At 32.8% G+C, this 19663-nt stretch overlaps 1 protein-coding gene across 1 annotated transcript in view; it reads right to left on the bottom strand.

Annotated features, from left to right (window-relative positions):
- CADM2 (cell adhesion molecule 2) overlaps positions 1-19663 on the bottom strand; it is a 354125-nt gene that overhangs the window by 42698 nt on the left and 291764 nt on the right. The window contains exon 7 of the mRNA XM_070943704.1: positions 12440-12530. Coding sequence (XP_070799805.1) covers positions 12440-12530 — 91 coding nt within the window. The remainder of the gene's footprint in view (positions 1-12439; positions 12531-19663) is intronic.

Raw genomic sequence — 19663 nt, 5'->3', positions numbered from 1 at the left:
CTGCCATCATACAACTAACTATTATCCCTGAAGTTTTGGCATATAAAAACCTTAGAAATTTTAAGTAAATAACAATCCTTCTAAAACTGAGTTGTCTCGCAGCACCTGATATGATGTATAAATATAAAAATGTAGAAGTTAAATAATTGGTTTTATGTGTATCTATATCCTTAAACTAAGGATATACAAATGTTATATACATTTGTATATATGCTGTAGAAATTTCTAATTGTGCGCACACGTACACACACACATGCACATATGAATAAGGTAATTTGGGGAAAATGTGATATTAGAAGATTAATAGAATTTAAGATTTCTTGAAAATGGTTTTTTTCTCTTATGAAAAAAATATTTCAAAACAGAGTGCAAAATTCATTCCGAGGAGAAAAAATAAATGCATTCCAAATATAACAGTGTTTGCAGTGTCTGCAAACAGTGTCTGCAAAGAAGCATTTTCTGGATATAGTAAATGTTTCAATACTTCATTTATTATTTTACCTATGCTGAGTCTGATTATTCCGTCCTCTGGCTAACCTCCAAACCCAAAGCTAGAAGCTCAAGGGAAATTCTTATCTAGCGAACAGATGAGCTTTGAAGCAAATTTTGCACATTAATTTAGCAGAAAACATTTATGTTCAAACTCTGTGCATTTCTGCTAAAATGCTTACTTAACTTATTTCTTTTAAAGTATAGAAGAATAGGTACTAAATTTAGCAGACAAAAATCTCTAATGATTTAAAACCAATTTTGTAAGATACATATTTTCTCATCTTCAGTTCACTCATAATTTCTCATCTTAATGGCTCCTTTTCAGATTTCAATGAGTTCTAAAAAGAAATATATAGGTTAATTTATCAAATATATCATATGTTGTGAATACTGAATAATGGAAAGGCAAACTATTTTAAAACTACAAGAACGTCCTGCATTATTTTAAAGTATTATACATGTTTTCTTAGTTCTTTGCCTGGAAAAAGTTGAAAAAGGTGCCACTGATAAAATATATGAAATTGTGACATGACTACAAATAGCAGTTGAGGTCTCTGCAATTTTATAGTGCAGTTTTATCTTACAAAATCGTACAGAGCTTAGACAGAAGAAGAATGAGAACACTGATGAGGTAAGATTCAAGAAAGAAAATAAAGGTGTTTTTTTCTGATATCCAACTATATTATCCCTTTGTCTGCAGAAGCAGAATTATTGAACAAAAATGGAACATTTTAATATCCCCAACTGTATTTCATTAGCATTAACAATGCAGCTCTCAATTAATTTCAGTAATTTGTAACCACCATTTGATGCACTCACTTGAATGTTTCATTATCTTGATACAGCTTACATTTGCATGTTTTTGAACATATATATGCTAATAACTTTAGTAACCATTATTCACATATTTTAAGAAAAGAACCTTTAGAATCCTATAGAATTTTTATTTACTAAACTGCTAATAAATATAAAATGAAGGCCTTGGTTGCTACATATTATATGTTCTTTAGGCAACTGGTATGCTTGCAAAGGAAATACTAACCTAAAATTTAAAGTATAACTCTCCCTTTATTTCTCCTAATTATATTGCAAATTGCTTTTAAATGTGAGGATAATTAAAAAGCTGACTAGCTAGTGCAAATGCAATGTGGAGAAAGGAACTGCCATTCAGGGATGACAAGTTATGCCAAAGTGGCAAATCACCTCATATAAACAGCCACATAAAGCAATATTCCCAAATTGGGTTCATCTACATTCTTCCTGCATTTTGTGTTTGAAGCTTTTTATCTTCCAATATAAGACTGATTCATCTATTAATTTTAAAAGACTTTTTTTTTTAAAAAAATCTTAATTTTCTGAAGATAAATGCTAACAATCCAAAAATAGCAAAACCCAGGCAAACAGCCCAGTATACCAAATGAATCATGAATGAGATCAAGCTGACTTGAGTGTCAGATCAAAAAGATAAATCAGTGGCATACTGCATAGGAAGTGTAGTCATATGCCAGGAAATCTGGAAATTAGCCAGCAGTCAAAAAATCAGGACAAGATAAGCTAGGAACTGTGTCCAAAGTTAAAAGAAGTCATACACTAAATTTTGGTCAGCAAATTCAAGGCTGTATGAATTCCTTACACGCTACAGTATGGCAATATTTAAATGTGGTAGTCAAAAATTATTAAGCTTTTTTTAAGCCCATGTTTTAAGCCCTCATCTATTTTATACAAAAAGATGGAAAGAAGATGGAAAGGAAAGGAAGATGATTTGGTGTGACTGTGGTAAAGCCTATATTAGTCATAGTTTGAAGATAGCCTTGGTAGTACAAGGGTTTGAGGCACCCTGTTATTAAGCTGCTTAAGACCAGCTGCCTGCAATTACTGCAGGGTTCGAATCTCGCCAAGGCTCAAGGTTGACTCAGCCTTCCATCCTTTCTAAGGTAGGTGAAATGAGGACCCAGTTTGTGGGGGCAATAAGCTGACTTTGTATAAATATACAAAAGGATGAAGGCTATTGCTGAGCACATTGTAAGCCGCCCTGAGTCTTCGGAGAAGGGCGGCATATAAATCAAATTAAAATAAAAAATAAAAAAATACTACATAGTAGAAGATCCAGTTCTTAAATGATTTATTCATTTTCTTATATCTCCATCTATATCTCTTACCAGGATTGATTGCTGTCAAGAACAATGGATGAAGTCAACCCAGTCTCTGATATAGACTGTTGTCCCAGATTTCTACTTTTCAGGAAATGAGAAGGCATTCTGAAAGCAAGTGCATATGCTTGATCCTTCTTATTTTTGATCTTACACTAAATCCATAGCCACTCACCTCACCTCCTTTTAAGTAAACATGAATAGGAATGTTATCACTACCAGTTTATTTTTCCTTAGTTGTCATGGTTACTGAGTCTTACTTCTTTATTAGCTTGAGTATTAATTGTTGTTGAAACAAAATCAGAGTTTCAATAAAGCAAATGATGAATAACAAAGCATTTAGGAATAATTGTTTCCTTGAAAAAAAATACCTGCATCATGGTCAGAACAATCTGGATAGTAGGAAAACACATCTGCCTTTCCTTGTCAAGTATTATTTAAAATCCAAACCATTTTAACATGAGAGATAGTTTGGCATAGTGGTAAGATGCTGGCCTTGAAATAAAAATCTAGTAATAGCAAAATTTTAATTATTACAGTAAATTATTAAATCAGCATCATCCCCAGCATATATGTGAGACAGTTTAAAAACAGAAAGTGCTGGTCAGGAACTACATGTACTTGTAGCTATTACACATTTGTTTACACTACATTATGTACAAGTACATTGTACATTAACAGTTGTTCAGGTTGCCTGGGAGGTGACCAGTTGCTGGGTCCATGCAGTGATTCTGGCTCTTTAAGAAAGATGGTGGTGCATCCCCATCCCCGCTCAAGAAACAGACTCTGGATCCAAAGCATTTTTATAATTATTAACCCATCTCAAATTTGCCTTTATTCAGGAAGTCTTTTGAGAAGGTGGTTAGACTATAGTTGCAGAGGATTATGCAGGAAGCTGATTTTTTTTTACTCAGATTTGTGCTTAGTACAGAGAGGCATTGTTACACTTGCTGAAGACCTTTGAAGTGAAGCTGGGACAGAAGTGATGTATCCATCTTTTTAGACCCTGATCTCTTGGTGTCTTTTGAAGCCCTCAACTATGTTATCTTTGTGGGCCAATTATAATATCTGACAATTGAAGGCACTGTATCATGGTAGGTTTTCTCCTGTATCGAAGACAAGTTTCAGCTGATGTTGTCAGGGATAGAGGTACTTATTTGTGTGATGAGAGTTCTCCTCCCAATTTAACATGTACATCAATATCTACATTGCTGGCCATCCATTGCTTCAAGGTCCAGTTATCAGTTATCAGTTTGGGTTTACCAAATCTTCACTTCATATGATCAAATCTCTCTTCTTTTTCATGACATTTTCAATGTATGTTGATGTATAGTTCCTGTATCTTAGGTATTACCGTACCAATGCAGTTATATACTGTCTGTAAAACATTTTGTAACATTTTGAAAGTTATAATTTGATATAAAATATATAGTTTTAGTCAATAATTCTTCCCATTGTTATTTAGTAACTGCTTCTTTTAAGTTTTGCATCCATTTTACCAGTTTTTTTTTGTTTTTTCTGTCTCTGTGTTATATAAAAATTTATACGTGATGTTGGTTTTATAGTTTCAAGTTCCTTTTATTTGTTAATGTTCCCCTTTCTTCTTGATATAATTCATCTTTCCAATGATTTATAAATATATCACCCATGGTGTATTGAAGCCTTCACTAAGTAGTTTTGCTGTGTTTTTAGCCTATTCATAGAATCTGTTTAAACCATATTTGCATACATAATTACATTTTTCTTGCTATAGCTCCTTCTTACATGAAGAAGCTAGAGCTGAACCTGTCAGACATACTATTATGTTTGTTCAATTTTATTCTATTATCAGACTTTGTCTAATAATATGTCTTTTTAAGTTCTTATCCTGATTTGTATTACTATGAAGTCCATTGGCTAAGTCAAGTCCTTCCAAAATTTCTATTTTGCTATTTGCAGATTTTCATCCCTTCTGCTATCCATGGTGGGCAGCTTGCTTTATGATACAATTTAAAGTATGAAAGGGCAAGGCTGCCTTTCTGTTTGGAATTTTGTAGGATTTTTTTTATTTGACTCTAAGTCATTTGCCGCTCCATTTGAATGTGGCACTAGGTTCTTGCTGTTCTTGTTAAGATTCTCTCTGAAATTTGAATTGGTGTCATTTAAAATAAATAGTTAATTTGGACTTGTACACTCATTTTCATAATTGCAATTTTTCTTAACAAAAATAATCTTATATTCTTCGACATTTAAAGGTTCCTCTTAATCTCTTGCATAAATTAACATAATTATTTTGATGTTTCTTGATTGTTAGGTGCAAACCAAGATATTCCACTGAATGAACTGATAGACTGATTCTTCATGCAAAAAACAAGCAAACCCAAAAACCAAAAAAATCTTCATTAATTAAAAGTATTATAAATATTTTTGTTTTCTGAACATTGATATTATATCCAAAATACCAGAGCCTTGGTAGTACAGTGGTCTAAGGCACCCTGTTATTAAGCTGGTTATTAAGACCAGATGCCTGCAATTACTGCAGGTTCGAATCTCTCCAAGGCTCAAGGTTGACTCAGCCTTCCATCCTTTCTAAGGTAGGTAAATTGAGGACCCAGTTGTGGGGGCAATAAGCTGACTTTGTATAAATATACAAAAGAATGAAGGCTATTGCTTAGCGCATTGTAAGCCACACTGAGTCTCCGGAGAAGGGCGGCATATAAATCAAATTAAAAAATATATATTATCCATAGTTATGAATTATTTACATCAACTGTTTTATTTTGTGATTCTATTATACTTAATACTACATTATCCACATAGTTTTTAAACTTATATTCCTCTCCACAAATTTTGAGACCTGTTATTTATCACCTTGGATTTTTTTCTGCCACTATTTCCAGCACAACAATAAACAGTAAAGGAGAGAATAGACATCCTTCTTTGTTCCCTTACTGATTTGAAAATATTCAGAGAAATTTTTATGCCATTAGTTATAATCTTTGCTTTGTGCCATAGATACATGCTTTCTATATATGCTAGAAATTCCTCTTTGATGTTCATTTCAGTTGGTACTATAGCATGAAGTGCTGCTGCAAATAGTTAAAGGCATTTTTCACATCCAACAAAATTTGTGCAGCTTCCTTCTTCTTTTTTAAAAAATATGTCTTCTATTTTGTTAGTTACCTACTTTTCTGTAGCCTAGATAATAGAGTGAAATGAATGAATTAAAAAGAAATGAAAACAATATAATACATCCTAAGACTGTATATGTATTGAATGTTCCGTTGTCCGCCAGTTTGAACGAAGTCCAATAAGCTTGGAAAATATCAGAATGGGAAAAGGCTGGCTTGGAAAAGCATTGGTTCCCATTATCAGTTCTTCAATTTCTAGTGAAAGTTACTGGATGACCTTTAATTATGTGTATGTTTAACAAATAGTAGGTCCCATAATCATAATCATAACCATAACTGTAATCATCATAATAATAACACTTGTACACAGTTACTTGAGAAAAAGCAGGGTAAAGAATAAAGAAGTTTTATAAACCATAATCTTTGGCAATTAGTCCCAAAATCTCTTCCTATAACTATTTTTTATTTTTTAAAATAGCATTTTGTATTATAAGACTAAGCTTTAGTTATGAAAAATTTGTTTTATAAATATGTTCAAAATTAATGTATTTGTATGTTTCCCTGAAAACTGAATGCCTAACATTACCTTTGGTTACTTTTCACAATTTTTCATTTCTCATGGAAGAGAAATTAGCTTATTGCACTGAATGTCACCGTAGACGATATAATATACTCAATCTAATAAATATAAAATGTATGTATGTATATGTCCTATATTTTGCTTATGTTTTACATTTGTCCTTAATATTTGTTTGTATTAAAATGATAATTTGTTAATCATATTAAAAATAGATTCCTTCTCTTTCTTATAATATTCTCTTTCTTATAATATTGTCTTCTAGCATGAATGATCTGACTTGAGTTCTTGATTTCAGAATATTTTTTTTCTCATTTATTTATTTTTTTCTCATTTTAGATTGGTAAAGTTTTGATTATTGTATCTGGTTTAAAATTAAATGAAAGAATGAAAAATCTATATGGACTCCTACTTATGGAAGTCTCTTTATAGGAAGATGCAATTTACACCTGTCCTGTTAACAGTTAGCCTGAAGAAAATATATTTCTGTACTATCATGTTTTTTATATGTCAAATTTTAACCTGTTTTATTTAGTGGTTTTATCTATTTTATTTAGTGGTTTTATTTATCTCTAGAATCTCCTTGGCTTATAAATCTGATACATTGGGAGGAAAGATCTAAAAGTTGGGGAATGTATTTGAACTTCCTGCCAACACTCTCTCTCCACTGCGATGGATAAGAAGTCTATATACTGACATAGGAACTTGAAATCATTAATGTTTAATCTCCTTCTGTTCCTTAATTAAATCACTAAGCAACACTGTATGACATTAGTTGGCCATTAAGAAGACTGAAATTTTGAATGTCCTTAAAAAGATGTACTGTGTAATCAACCTAAATTTAGGGTCATATGTAGAGGTTATTATTTGTTTTAATTTGAAAATTCATTTGAAAATCACTTTATTTTGCCTGGATCTTTTTTTCTAAGATAGTGATACTTTAGAGCAGTGGTGGGTTCTCCTGGTTCGGGCGAGCCAGTAGTGGTGATGATGTGATGTCACCGAACCAGTTCTCTTTGACTGGGAGCTCGGCCCTCCCACCTGCCCCCACGTTAAACTGACCTTTATTTCTTGTTTTTTAGCCAAGCTGATAGGCATGGCAGAGTGGATTGCTGAACCTCAGCTGGGCAGAAGCCTAATGTGCGTGGCGATTGTACGTAAAGCACGTGCACGAAGAGAACCGGTGCTAACACCGGTTGGAACTCACCACTGCTTTAGAGAATTTTCAAACTCATAATTTCTATGCAGCTATTTAGTATAGTTCTTCAATGTTGAATTAATATGATACTTCAGAAGGTCAAGGTGGGTATTTGAAGAATTCTGAAGAAAATGAAGGGGGCTAGAATATATATTTTGTACATTTTTTAAAAAATAACATCCAAGATAAACAGCTTTATAAGATTAACATACTTTGACTGGCTCTAAATTTGCATTTTGTACTCTGGAACTCAAGATGATTTCAAAAGTGAGGAGCTATCAGATAAATAGGTATTATCTAGTTTTCCAGTGTCCTGATGTTTTTGCAGTTGACCTCAGAGACAGAGTGAGCTATTTTTAGTGTATTTCTTGATAGCTTACAGGCAACTTAACACAAACTAACTGTACTGTATTATATTTGAACCTGGCAAACTGATCCTTCACTAATATGTCATGGAATCCAAGAAAGCTGGACAAATATTTGATTAGTCCTTTTTGATGAAATTCCAACAGAACCAGTTTCTGATTATCCCTGAATTAGGTTGCTGATTGGTTCTTTGCATGGGTAGATTTCTAATTGGTCTAGTTTGAAGTACCATATTTCATGGCTTGTCTTTGAGCCAGAAATCTGTGATGTGTTCTTGCTGATGAAGACACTTTTTGATTAGTTAAGACCACTATATTCTTGGTATGGCATGAAGCTGGGAACCATATTTTATTGATTTTCAAACTGTTCTTGTTGAATTTTTGAAATGCTTATAGATCTCAATAGTTTGTCTATGTAGTCACACATGGTAATGGCTTTTAGGTTATTTCTCTACTAGTATTCCAATAAGGTCTGTGAGATTTCAATGTAAGGTCTAAACACATTTCCTGTTAGAAATTTCCTGTCTTTCAATGTATTTTTATTATTGCTAGATTACATATGCACCTGATCCATTATCTTGTAGAGCATTACAAATTCTAGAATAGTATATTTCAGGAGAGTTATTGATGAAATATAAGTAACCTTGCAATTCAAAAATATCAGATTTCAAATACAACTTTTTAAGATTCCAAATCTACTTGCAAATCTTTTCTTTACTCAGATCATGGTTGTGGACGCAAGGGGGAGAGGAGACAACACGAACCTATCTCCTTTGCACTTCCATTGCGACGTTGTATGCATGTTCTAAATGGAAAAAACTTGCATTCGGATCTTGCAACATGTCAGACCTTTCAAGGCAGGCCAAACCAAGAAAAAGATATTGCAGGAACTCCTGCAACTTGATTTTATCATTATAGGTGTAATAAAAGAAGCTTGGAAACTTGTAGAGTTTTTTTCTCACCCACCTAAACCGGTAATATAGAATGAAGGCTTGATTATTTTGACCAGGACTGAGATGTTTACTGTCTGTTATCTGCTTATAGCTTCTCCATTCCTTTGCTAGATTATCTCTGCCTTTCTCTAAACCACATTTTTGTCATTTTAATGAAACTTCTGTACATACCCATGACCTTGATGTCAAGGAGGTCCTTTCTAGTGTTTTGCAACAGCATAGGTCAAGGTCAATACAGCCTTATCTTACCATCTTTTCAGTATCCATCTCAGTTTCTTTTCTTTTCCCAGATGCTAAATCAGAACCACAGAAAATCTCTATCTCCAAACTTTTTGGAAGCAAGTTTTATAATTAACTAATTGCCTTTTTCTTATAACTTCACAATTAAAAAATGATTTCTATGGTAGTTTGCCTTAAAAGGTCACTGTGATAATTACATCTCAAAATTACAATTAAAAGATTTCTCCCCCATAGGAATTAGGTCTGCAGTAGGCTTGACTAGTTTTGAGGACTTTTAAAATTATAGTTATTACGTTGTGGCTGTGTTCAGAATTAACCAATTACATTCAAACCTATTGTAAATCATATCAGTATACATCAACCATCAATTAAACTGACTGATCAAGGCTATGTAAAGCTCAGCTACTGTAGTAGGATTTCTCTTACATTTACTTAGCAAAAGCCATAGTCTGCAAAGAGCTTACAAAGCATCAAAGGGATCTCATTGTTGGAAAATATTATTCAGGATAAGGGTATTTCCAAGGCATTGGATATACCATGGAATACAGTAAAGACAGTCATCAACACGTGGAGAAAAAAATGGCACAACAGTGACATTGCCAAGAACTGGATGTTCCTCTAAAATTGATGAAAATACAAAAAGAGAACTGGTCCGGAGACTGCCAAGATGCCTATAGCAACATTAAAGGAGCTGCAGGAATGTCTGTCAAGTACTAGTTGTATACTATATAGGATGACAATATTTCATATTCTTCACATGTCTGGGTTGTGAGGTAGGGTTCTTACAACATCCAAGCCAAGTAACGTTTTGCAAAAAACCTACATCAAGTCTGACAAAAACATTGGAAAAAATGTTTTATGTTCTGATGAGACCAAGGGTGAACATTTTGGACACAATTCCCAAAAGTATGTTTGGCACAAAACAAAAATGTGCATTACCAAAAGTACACTATATCCACAGTGAAGCATGGTGGTGATAGTATTATGCTTTGTGATTGTTTTTCTTCAGCTAGAACTGCTTTTTAATCAGAGTGGAGGGAATGATCAACAGTTTCAAATATTAATTAATTTTGCACAATCTTCAGGCCTTTGTTAATCTGATGAAGATGAAGAGAAATTTCATTTTTCAATACAATAATGACCCAATCAAAGAAAAGAATGACTTCACCAGAAGAAGACCAAAATTTTGGAATGGTCTAGGCAAGTAATGGCAAACTTTTCGGCATCGAGTGCCGAAACAGGACCGCGCATGTGTACATGCCAGAAACCGGAAGAGCCACCGCCAGGTGTGATGCGCGTGCTGGGCTGTTGCTCTTCCGGTTTCTGGCCACCTGGGCTTCCCATTTCTGGCGCGCATGTACGTGCGAACACCAGCTGGCCAGTGTGCATGTGCGTGCCAGAAACCAGAAGTGCAGCCACCTGGTGCGCATGTGCATGCTGAGAAGATGATCTTCTGCTTTCCTGCATGCACATGCACACTGGCCAGCTGGTCTTTGCGCATGCATGTGCACCAGAAACTGAAAGACCAGCTGGCCGGTGTGCATGCATGCACTGGAAACCGGAAAAGCAGATACCTGGCACACGCATGCGCATTGGGCGGCTGCTCTTCTGGTTTCTGGTGCTCCTGTGCATGTGAAGACCATCTGGCCAGCGTGCCGGAATCTGGAAGAGCAACAGGTGACGACTCACGTGTCCAGAGAGATGGCTTTGTCTGCCACTTCCGGCACACGTGTCATAGGTTCGCCATTACGGGTCTAGGCAGAACCAGGATGCAAATCCAATTGCAAATCTGTAAGGTAACCTGTAGAAAGCTGTGCAGAGGACATGTTCTTGCAATCTAACAGATTTGGAGTGCTTTTGCAAGGAAGAGTGGGCAAGGATTCACAAGGCAAGATGTGCTATACTCATAAGCTTCTTCACCAAAAGATTGAATGCCATCATAAAATCAAAAGATCTTTGACAAAATATTAGTTTAAGGATTATGCAACCATGTTATTGTACACTTTTTATTGTTATTTCCCCCCTAAAAGATTTCAGTTTGTTTTTCAATTAAATTTTACAGCTGATGTTATATTAACAGTATAAAAAATTCTAAAGTAAGTTATCTTGGTCTGGGTTTTTTTTTTTTAACATTTCAAAAACCTGGCATTTTAACAGGAGTATGTAGACTTTTCATATCCACTGTATGGAGCTTTTAGATTTAAAAACTAGCACTTAGAAATATACCTGACAAATCAATGCAAAGCTTTCAGCACTGGTATTATGTGCGAAGCTGAATAAATAAATCTAATAAATAGACTGCAGGTTCTAAGTTGCCTTTAAAGAGCCCCCTAAGAAAGTATATTGTGGTAATGTAATTGGCTGTAAAAATCATTGTTGCTGCTGTTACTTTGTTGTCTTCCTATTGAAGTGGAAGCAGGCTAGCAAACTTACTGATTATGGTAAATAGGCCACTTTCTGAGTGAGAAAACCTGGACTGCTAACACCTTATTCTTTAGAAAAACAGCCAGGATGTATACATGTCTTCCTAACACTTACAGTAAATTCTTCCATCCAAATTTCAAGATTGGTTACTCCATCAATATTATTTGTAGAAATGCAAGTCCCAACATGGCACATCTTGCCTGAAGTGTAGCATGCAGGCATAACTAAACAAATTAAAAGGTATGTGTGTTGAGAGCATTTAACATAAAACTGAGAAGTAGAACGTAATCATTTGAATTATTTCTCACAATGGTAGGTGGATATAATAGTGTTCATATTTACTTAGTAGTAAATTATATATCAATTTTAAAATATATTCAGAATGCATTTAACATTTGTTTGTAAAGAAATAAACATTCCTAGTTAACTTAAAACATATTCATCTTCAGTCCTTTAATGCTATTTTAAAATTGGGACAGTTGAAAAGATATTTGCATACATTCCTAAATTTCCAATTACCATATAAATGACAACTGAAAGAAACAGGGGTTCAACGCTTTAGTTTAAAAAAGTGTTGGTTTTAGAAGCTTTTTATCAGATGTGAGATTTTACTTTGAGAATATGTACCCATCATCAGTCTGATGATATGAACAGCAAATAAGCCTGCAATTCTTTCAGGTTGAAATAGCTTTCTTAAAAAAAAAAAAAAATGCACAGCAGGAATCCTTTCCCAAGACTAAAATAAATGACAAAGTAAAAGACCAGTCTTCCATAGGCATTTAATGAAGACATGCTTCAAGGGATTTTCTGTAGTAGAGATCATTTTACACCCCAGGACAAAAGAAAAACAGTACAGCTTTGCAGTCAGAAGCTGCAATCAAAGGAGAATAAAGAAAATAACAAAAACATATCGCTTGTTAAATCACTTACAATGGCTTTCCTTTGGATTCACAAATCAAAGTTATAGATAGTCCTTCTTCTGGCCACAGTGTGGAAGGTATTATTTTAACTGAAGGAATATCTGGAAAAATAATATTTATAAAATCAGATTAAAATTGTATATACATTGTACTGTACAAATTATGAAAGCAACATCAAAATTCACTTCCAGATGAGTTAACCTTAGAATTTATTCAAGCTACGATTCTGAATTCAGGTGGTTGTATGAATCTGTACACTGTACATTTTTAGAATTGAATAGCACAGAATGGCTATATGGGATCTAGATGCCGTTACAATACGAAAGTAAGATATACAGAGAAAAATATGGTCTAAAGTAGATTTTACAGAATATCTTACATTCACAAGGCAGGGAGCGATGCAACAGTAAATTTGACCTGATGACAAGTAGGAACATTTGGAAAATTGTACATGAACAGTCCTAGCCTTGTTATATCAGTTAGAATTATTTCCTGCATCATCTCTCTTCCTATGGAAATTTTGCTGTTTGGTTCAAAACCACTGGACTTTCATTAGTACATTGTACATGAAATTTCAAAACCACAAATAACAAATATAACATATAGATTAATTGCAGCACTATCTAAAAACTTATCATTGTTCTTTTGATTTTGTATTTGATTTTCATTTTTAAAAAATTAGGTATACTTTTTTCACAGCTTCTGAATACTTTCATATGGAAGCACAGCTTTCGTTAGTTCTTTGCACTAATGACTGTAGTAAAATCCACTTCTTGCAATGACCTTGCTTTGATCTGTTTACCAGCTAAAGTACAAAAAACAGTATTTAATTAGCCTATCAGTTTATGTTCTTGTACACATGACTGGCTTTATTAGAGAAATCTATAACCAAAATGCCTAATGCCAGTCACTCAGTAATATCTGCTCCATCCATTCCTAGTAGCCCTTTCATGCATATTTTATTCATGCCTGAAAAGGGCTTGATGCTTGAACGTAGCACTTGCATTTTAATTATGTAAAGGCTTGGCAGTGGAAAATGGTGAAATCTTAGATTAGAATCTAAGAGAATATACTGAAAATATTCTTTTTCAGTAGGCTAATAGTGCTCAGTACATTTTTGAGAATATGAAAAGAGTTAAGAGAAATTGTTCATCAAATGCAAACATATTAAATAAACAATTTGTAAAGAAATTTAGATGAATTGTATTTTTGTTATGCAATGTGGAAAAAGAATGAAACCTATGCAGGAGCAAGGCATCCAACACTACATTCATATCTTCTTATCTTTTCTTTCTTAATCTATATCTGACACCATCACAGATTATATGGATTTTCTATAGAAGGCCTAACAGGATTGGCTTTGCGTTAGGCAAAATATGATAAAGTCCTAAGCTTCAGGGAATGGGAGAAAAATATCTAATCATTCTTATCTTTCTGAGTGGATAACTTTATGTTGATAGTTGAACTAGATGAATGGCCTGTTAATCAAATCATGTTATACAAATGCATTGCAAACAATACCCTTAAGTGTTCAAACAATTTAAGATGCTACATGTATTCTGTACTTGTAGTGTGGTGCTCATAAGAATGACATGCTGCTATTTTGGTGATTTGGTGACAAGCTGCATTGGAGAATTTGTTTCAGAAGGTAATTAACATGACTCACGAAAAGCAGTCTTAGGAACAGTGTGATGAGGTACATCAATATTCGCAGTTTTGTCTATCAGGCTGAAGGGACACTAAAACACTATTCATTTTTAGTGATCATATTTGTCATCATACTCTGTAACCTCATGAGAAATGGTAGTTGTAGAGGTTATTCTCATAGCTTCTATACCATAAGGGGAACCATACACTGTCTTGAAATTGTGCAATTAATTTGAGATTTAGCAGTAGTTTAGTCATGACAAAAAGATATATAAAGCTAATAAAAATGCAGCAAATATACATATTTTAATTTCTCAAAATAAAATATCTGTACAAGTAAATTTGCATTATAATTAAAACAATGATGCAATGTAGTTATTTACATAAAGTTATTTACACAAAGTGTTCAAAACCAAACTATGTAACAGGTGAATAATAAACTATATGAAATGAATGCAACCAGCATTCTAGTCCAGAATCAATTTACTTGGAATAGTTAGAAATGTGGTAGGATGTAGTCATATGATAAATGACTTAAACCAAATAAATGAATGGTCCTGGAAAAATGAAGAAAGATGGAAGAATAACCCACACACTACAATTATACATTTTTTTAAAAAATCTTGTTTTCTGTATTCTCAACTTTACACAAAAACCTTGCTTATTATTAAACAGTGTGAGGGCCATTATAAAAACTAAATTTAGTTCTTAGAAATAATATGAATTGGTGAATTAAATTAGATATTTTCAAAAAGTTAATATCTTTAATCCCTTTGTTATCAGCTTTCCAAATATTAACTTGAATGCTGAAAATGGTTAACTATATTTCTGCTTTCTCTCCTATGCAGCCCTTGAGTATGAAAGCTTAGATCTATAGACATTGAGAAAGTGTAGTTGTGTTAGAGACAAAGAGAGAGAAGGAAGAAAAGGGAGATTTTCTTATATATGATCTGAAAGATCTCCCCAAGCTTTCAAAAGCTGTGGGAGGAGAAGTGTTGAAAAAGAATAACTGAGTTTAATTGGATGTATTCTGAAGAACTGCAACATAAATGTCCTTAAAAGTTCACACAGAGATCTATCTTTTTCTGTGGAATTTAAGTAAACTAAATAAACTAACACCCTAAAATAGTTTATATACATAGAGCAGTTCAGAAAAGCCTTGGGAGTTAAGATTTGGTCACCAGGATGCCTAATAATTTAATGAATTGCAGTAATCTAATAATTGAATTGATTATTGTCTTGTATTTGATTTCATGTATATTTTTGTGATAATTATGACATATTAGTATGAGCCATTTTGGAGTATGCAGGTAATAAGGTAATAAGATATAACAAATAAAAGATAGCTGGATTATATAATAGATGATAGCTGGATTATAGATAAATAGATGATAGATAAGATAGATAGATAAAGGTAAAGGTTGCCCTCACACATACAGTATGTGCTAGTCATTCCTGATTCTAGGGGACAGTGCTCATCTCTGTTTTAAAGTGAAAGAGCCAGTGCTGTCCGAAGATGTCTTTGTGTCATTTGACCGGCATGACTAAACTCCAAAGGTGCACGGAATGCTGTTACTGTCCCACCACAGGTGGTCCCTATTTTTCTACTTGCATTTCTTATATGCTTTCTAACTGCTAGGTTGGCAGAAGCTGGGACAAGTAACGGGAGCTTACCCTGTTACGTGGCACTAGGGATTCGAACTGTCAACCTTTCGATTGACAAGCTCAGCGTCTTAGCCACTGAGCTACCACATCCCTTTATAGATATATAGATAGACAAATTATTTACATACTTTTCCTCTAATTTTTTTTCTCTGATTTTAGAATCTTAGATATGCATATTTTGCATATTTCTTAAAAGTAGCAAATGTGTGAGGATATAACTTTTGATCAAAAGCTACTAAAATAGTAATTTTCATTAATATACAATTAACATCATGCAGAATAGTTTAATCGCATTATGATGTCCTCTTCTACCAACCCTACTGAGCTAGATAATTGGTCAGAATTCTTAAAAATTTAGACCCAAACACTTGGAGAGCAATTACTTCATGTAAAAAAATTCTTGATAAATTACATGAGTACATCCATGTAATTTATCAGCTTAATATGTATTCAAAAGAATACATATCTGAAAAACAAACTAAGCTAACTACTGAATCTTTGAAAATGGCACTATGGGGCACACTATGTCTGAATATTTAGCTAATGTGGCTAATTACCATTTACAGATATATTCTAGGAATTTATTTAAATTAATTCTAAAGGTTCTGAAAAATGAGTTAGGAAGATTGTTATTAAATCATCTCACCAGCAAAGATGAATAAAGTTTACCCTGTGTAGGATGCTATGAAATCTTGAGAGTAAATGCTGTCCTATGAAATGGGAGATAACATCTGCTAAATTGTTTCCCAAACATGTTACATGTTAGATGAGAGTTTGTTTAGGCTCTAGGTCATTGTAGGTATCAATATTGCAGGCTTTTTCATAATGCTATAAAAAAGCAGACCAAACTTAGGCTATTTGATGAACTCAACTCAAGTAGTTAAATGGAGACATCAGGAGACAAAATAATCATCTATTTAATTCATTTAAATTTATTGCATGGAAATAGGAAAAAATATCTTACTAGAACTCCATATGATTTTGGAAGCATAGTTTGGTTTGGTTCCAAACCATGGTCCTGTTGTTAGATTTCCTTAAAAACTACTTTGCAATTTTTATAGTTATACATATCTATAAAGAACTATTATTCTGATTTATGGCTTGTGTTTACTAGTCTGATGTTTCATCTAATAAAAATTATGCTTCTTTTCTCCAAATGAAGTTTAATCAGTAAGGACTAGGTGGATTATGTAATAAACTGGAAACATTTCTTTCTCTTTCAAAAAAAAAAAAAAGCCACACTTTTAACACCTGCAACTCACTTAAGAAAGTAAATGTTTCAGGTAGAGCATACTAATGCAGCAAGTGCTTGTGACTAAGATTTTAAAAATAATTTTCACAGCATTTCATATCCAAGAGTGCACCTGCTGTAGTCTTGCCTTGCTAAACTCATTGGCAATATATTTACATTCCTATTTAATTTTTTGCAGACTCTCAGCAATTCTTCTCTGTATGTATCTCATAACGATTAATATGTTTTATTCTTCATATATCTGTTTTTTTCCGCAGTGTTTTATTCAAGAGCCAAACTGAAAATAATTTTATAGTTTTATGATATAACAATTTATGCATATTTAAAGTGTTAATATAGTTCAGTCTTTCCACCAAAAGAAATGTTTCTGAACCACAACTCCAGAATACATCTGGAAAATAATAAGAGCAATAAATATTTTTAATCGCCTGATAGTAACATTATAGAATCAGTCTTATTTTTCACTGGTTTCTTTCTTAATTTTCTGAACAGTATTAAAAAAAATACAATGTATGTTATTCAAAGATCAAAGATCAGCATATAATTAATTATATATTATGCATAAAATGCTTTCAAAAGAAAATAATATACTTTAATTTTTGAGATTTGTATGAAATAAACCTGTAAAATTGATATTATTTTGGTTATATGACGAAAGCCATACAGAGATACAGCTGAGAGAAAATAAAGAAGAGAAAGTATTGCAGAGAAAATAAAGAACTGCTAGGTATTGCACTTTTAATGGGAAATCTATATTCTGAAATAAGTATTATTTTTGCAAAGATTATCACAATAGTTATTAGGCAATCTTTATTAGCCAACCCTAGGTATTTTTATGTTATTTACTTTTCTATGTGGTAATATACCCTATTACGAAAGTTACCTTATTATTAGCTTTAATTTAAGGTCTACATCTTAAGAAATTTGAATATAGCAATGAACTCATTAGTTATGCTTAAAAAAAATCCAACATTTTTTTAAAAAAATAAATCACATTTATGCCTTCAATATTTTATAGTATGTTTCAAGTCACTGATTCTCTTTTAAATTATTTCATTATAGTTATATCATTATGCTTAATTAAAAGCACCAGTATAATATATACAGCAAAGAAAAAATTTGGGTTCATTCTAGTTCATGAATCGTGCTTTTGCTTTAACAGATGCTTTCTCTTTTTTTAGCATTAAAGTAAATGCAGTTAGCAGTGAAAACTATGTAAAACCCACTGATTTTTTCATGAAATACATGACATTCTCTAGAGGCGAACAGTATCTTCTATCATCCATAAAACAGAGCTACAATTGATATCATTGCTTTGCGCAGTGTTATCTCTTCTGAGACTGTTGGTAATATTCTCTGCTAAAATCACTTTTTTTTTTCCACTAAAGGTTCTATGACCACAATGTGCTTAATATCAGTAAAGGTTCGCTAATGAATAACAGCAACCATGATTTAAATTTAACTTATAAGGAAAAACAAAGGAATAAATTGAAGCACACATTTCTGGAAAATGATTGAGAAGTTTAATTTATGAGATGGGACAAAAATAACTGCTTTCTCTCACTTATTCCATCCAAACTTGCCAATTTCTATATCTGCTCAGATGAAATAGAATTAATGAAGCCCGAAAAAGAATGTGGTATATAAGACTACATATTCCTTCACCATAGTATCATGACTGGAGCCCCTCTGAAAAACCATAGCTAGTGTCCATAGGCTCCTTCACTATTCTATCATTATCACTTCTGTAACATTCTCAAGATATGTAAACACAAAAGTAAAATACCAAATACTTGGAAAATGATTTTTGTAGCCCTTCAAAATGCAGGACTGTACACAATGGTGCAGGAAAATCTAGAATAGATTCTAGTCTCCTCAGAAATCATTGATAAAATGTAACATTCAACTGAATCCATTGTACATCCTTTGCTATGAGACATAGAAAATAAGAGTACTGTAACATTTTCTTTATAAGCAATGTAACAATGTCTTTTTGCCAATATATACTACTATACTGTAAATCTATATTATCTTTCGTAATACCATTGTTTCTAAAAAAATAAAAAAAATGAAAATAATCATTGCTAAATTTGCTAATAGTTTTTCAAATTATATTAAAAAAATTCTAGCAATATCATGAATCAAAGCTATATTAAATGTTTATACTGTAAGGGTTATTTGAACCAGATGTTTTATAACCAATCATTAAGCTTGGATATAAACCTCAGGAGAAGGAGGAACAGTTATTGTATGCTTTAGTTTACAGCACAATCTTATAGATGTTTTCTTAATCCACACCAATAATATTTATTTCCAGTTAAAAAAATATTGGATGGAAAAATAGATGTTTCACGGTGGCTTTAATGCACGATAGGTATCAAAACAACAAATTCCATACTGGGTTTCATAAGTAAAAAAGAAATTGAAAGTAACTTTTCTAATGCCGTTAAAAAATTTGTGGTATTTCTCCATCAGGAATACTGCATACAAATCTAGTAGTAATATCTGTCAGAATTATCAGTTGGGAAATTTGAAATGGCAACCTCTGAGAAGTTTCGTCATGGAAATCTAGAGGAAAAAAAAATCTACAGCAGTGAAAAGAACTGGATTTCCTTTGTTAAATTTCCAATTACTTCCAATTTCTTAGTCAGATAGACCTATAATAATAAG

The sequence above is a fragment of the Pituophis catenifer genome, unplaced genomic scaffold (genome assembly GCF_029215685.1).
Source record: "Pituophis catenifer annectens isolate HBS135680 unplaced genomic scaffold, rPitCat1.0.hap2 SCAF_4, whole genome shotgun sequence".
NCBI classification, from domain to species: domain Eukaryota; kingdom Metazoa; phylum Chordata; class Lepidosauria; order Squamata; family Colubridae; genus Pituophis; species Pituophis catenifer.
This window is presented reverse-complemented; position numbering and strand designations above follow the sequence as displayed.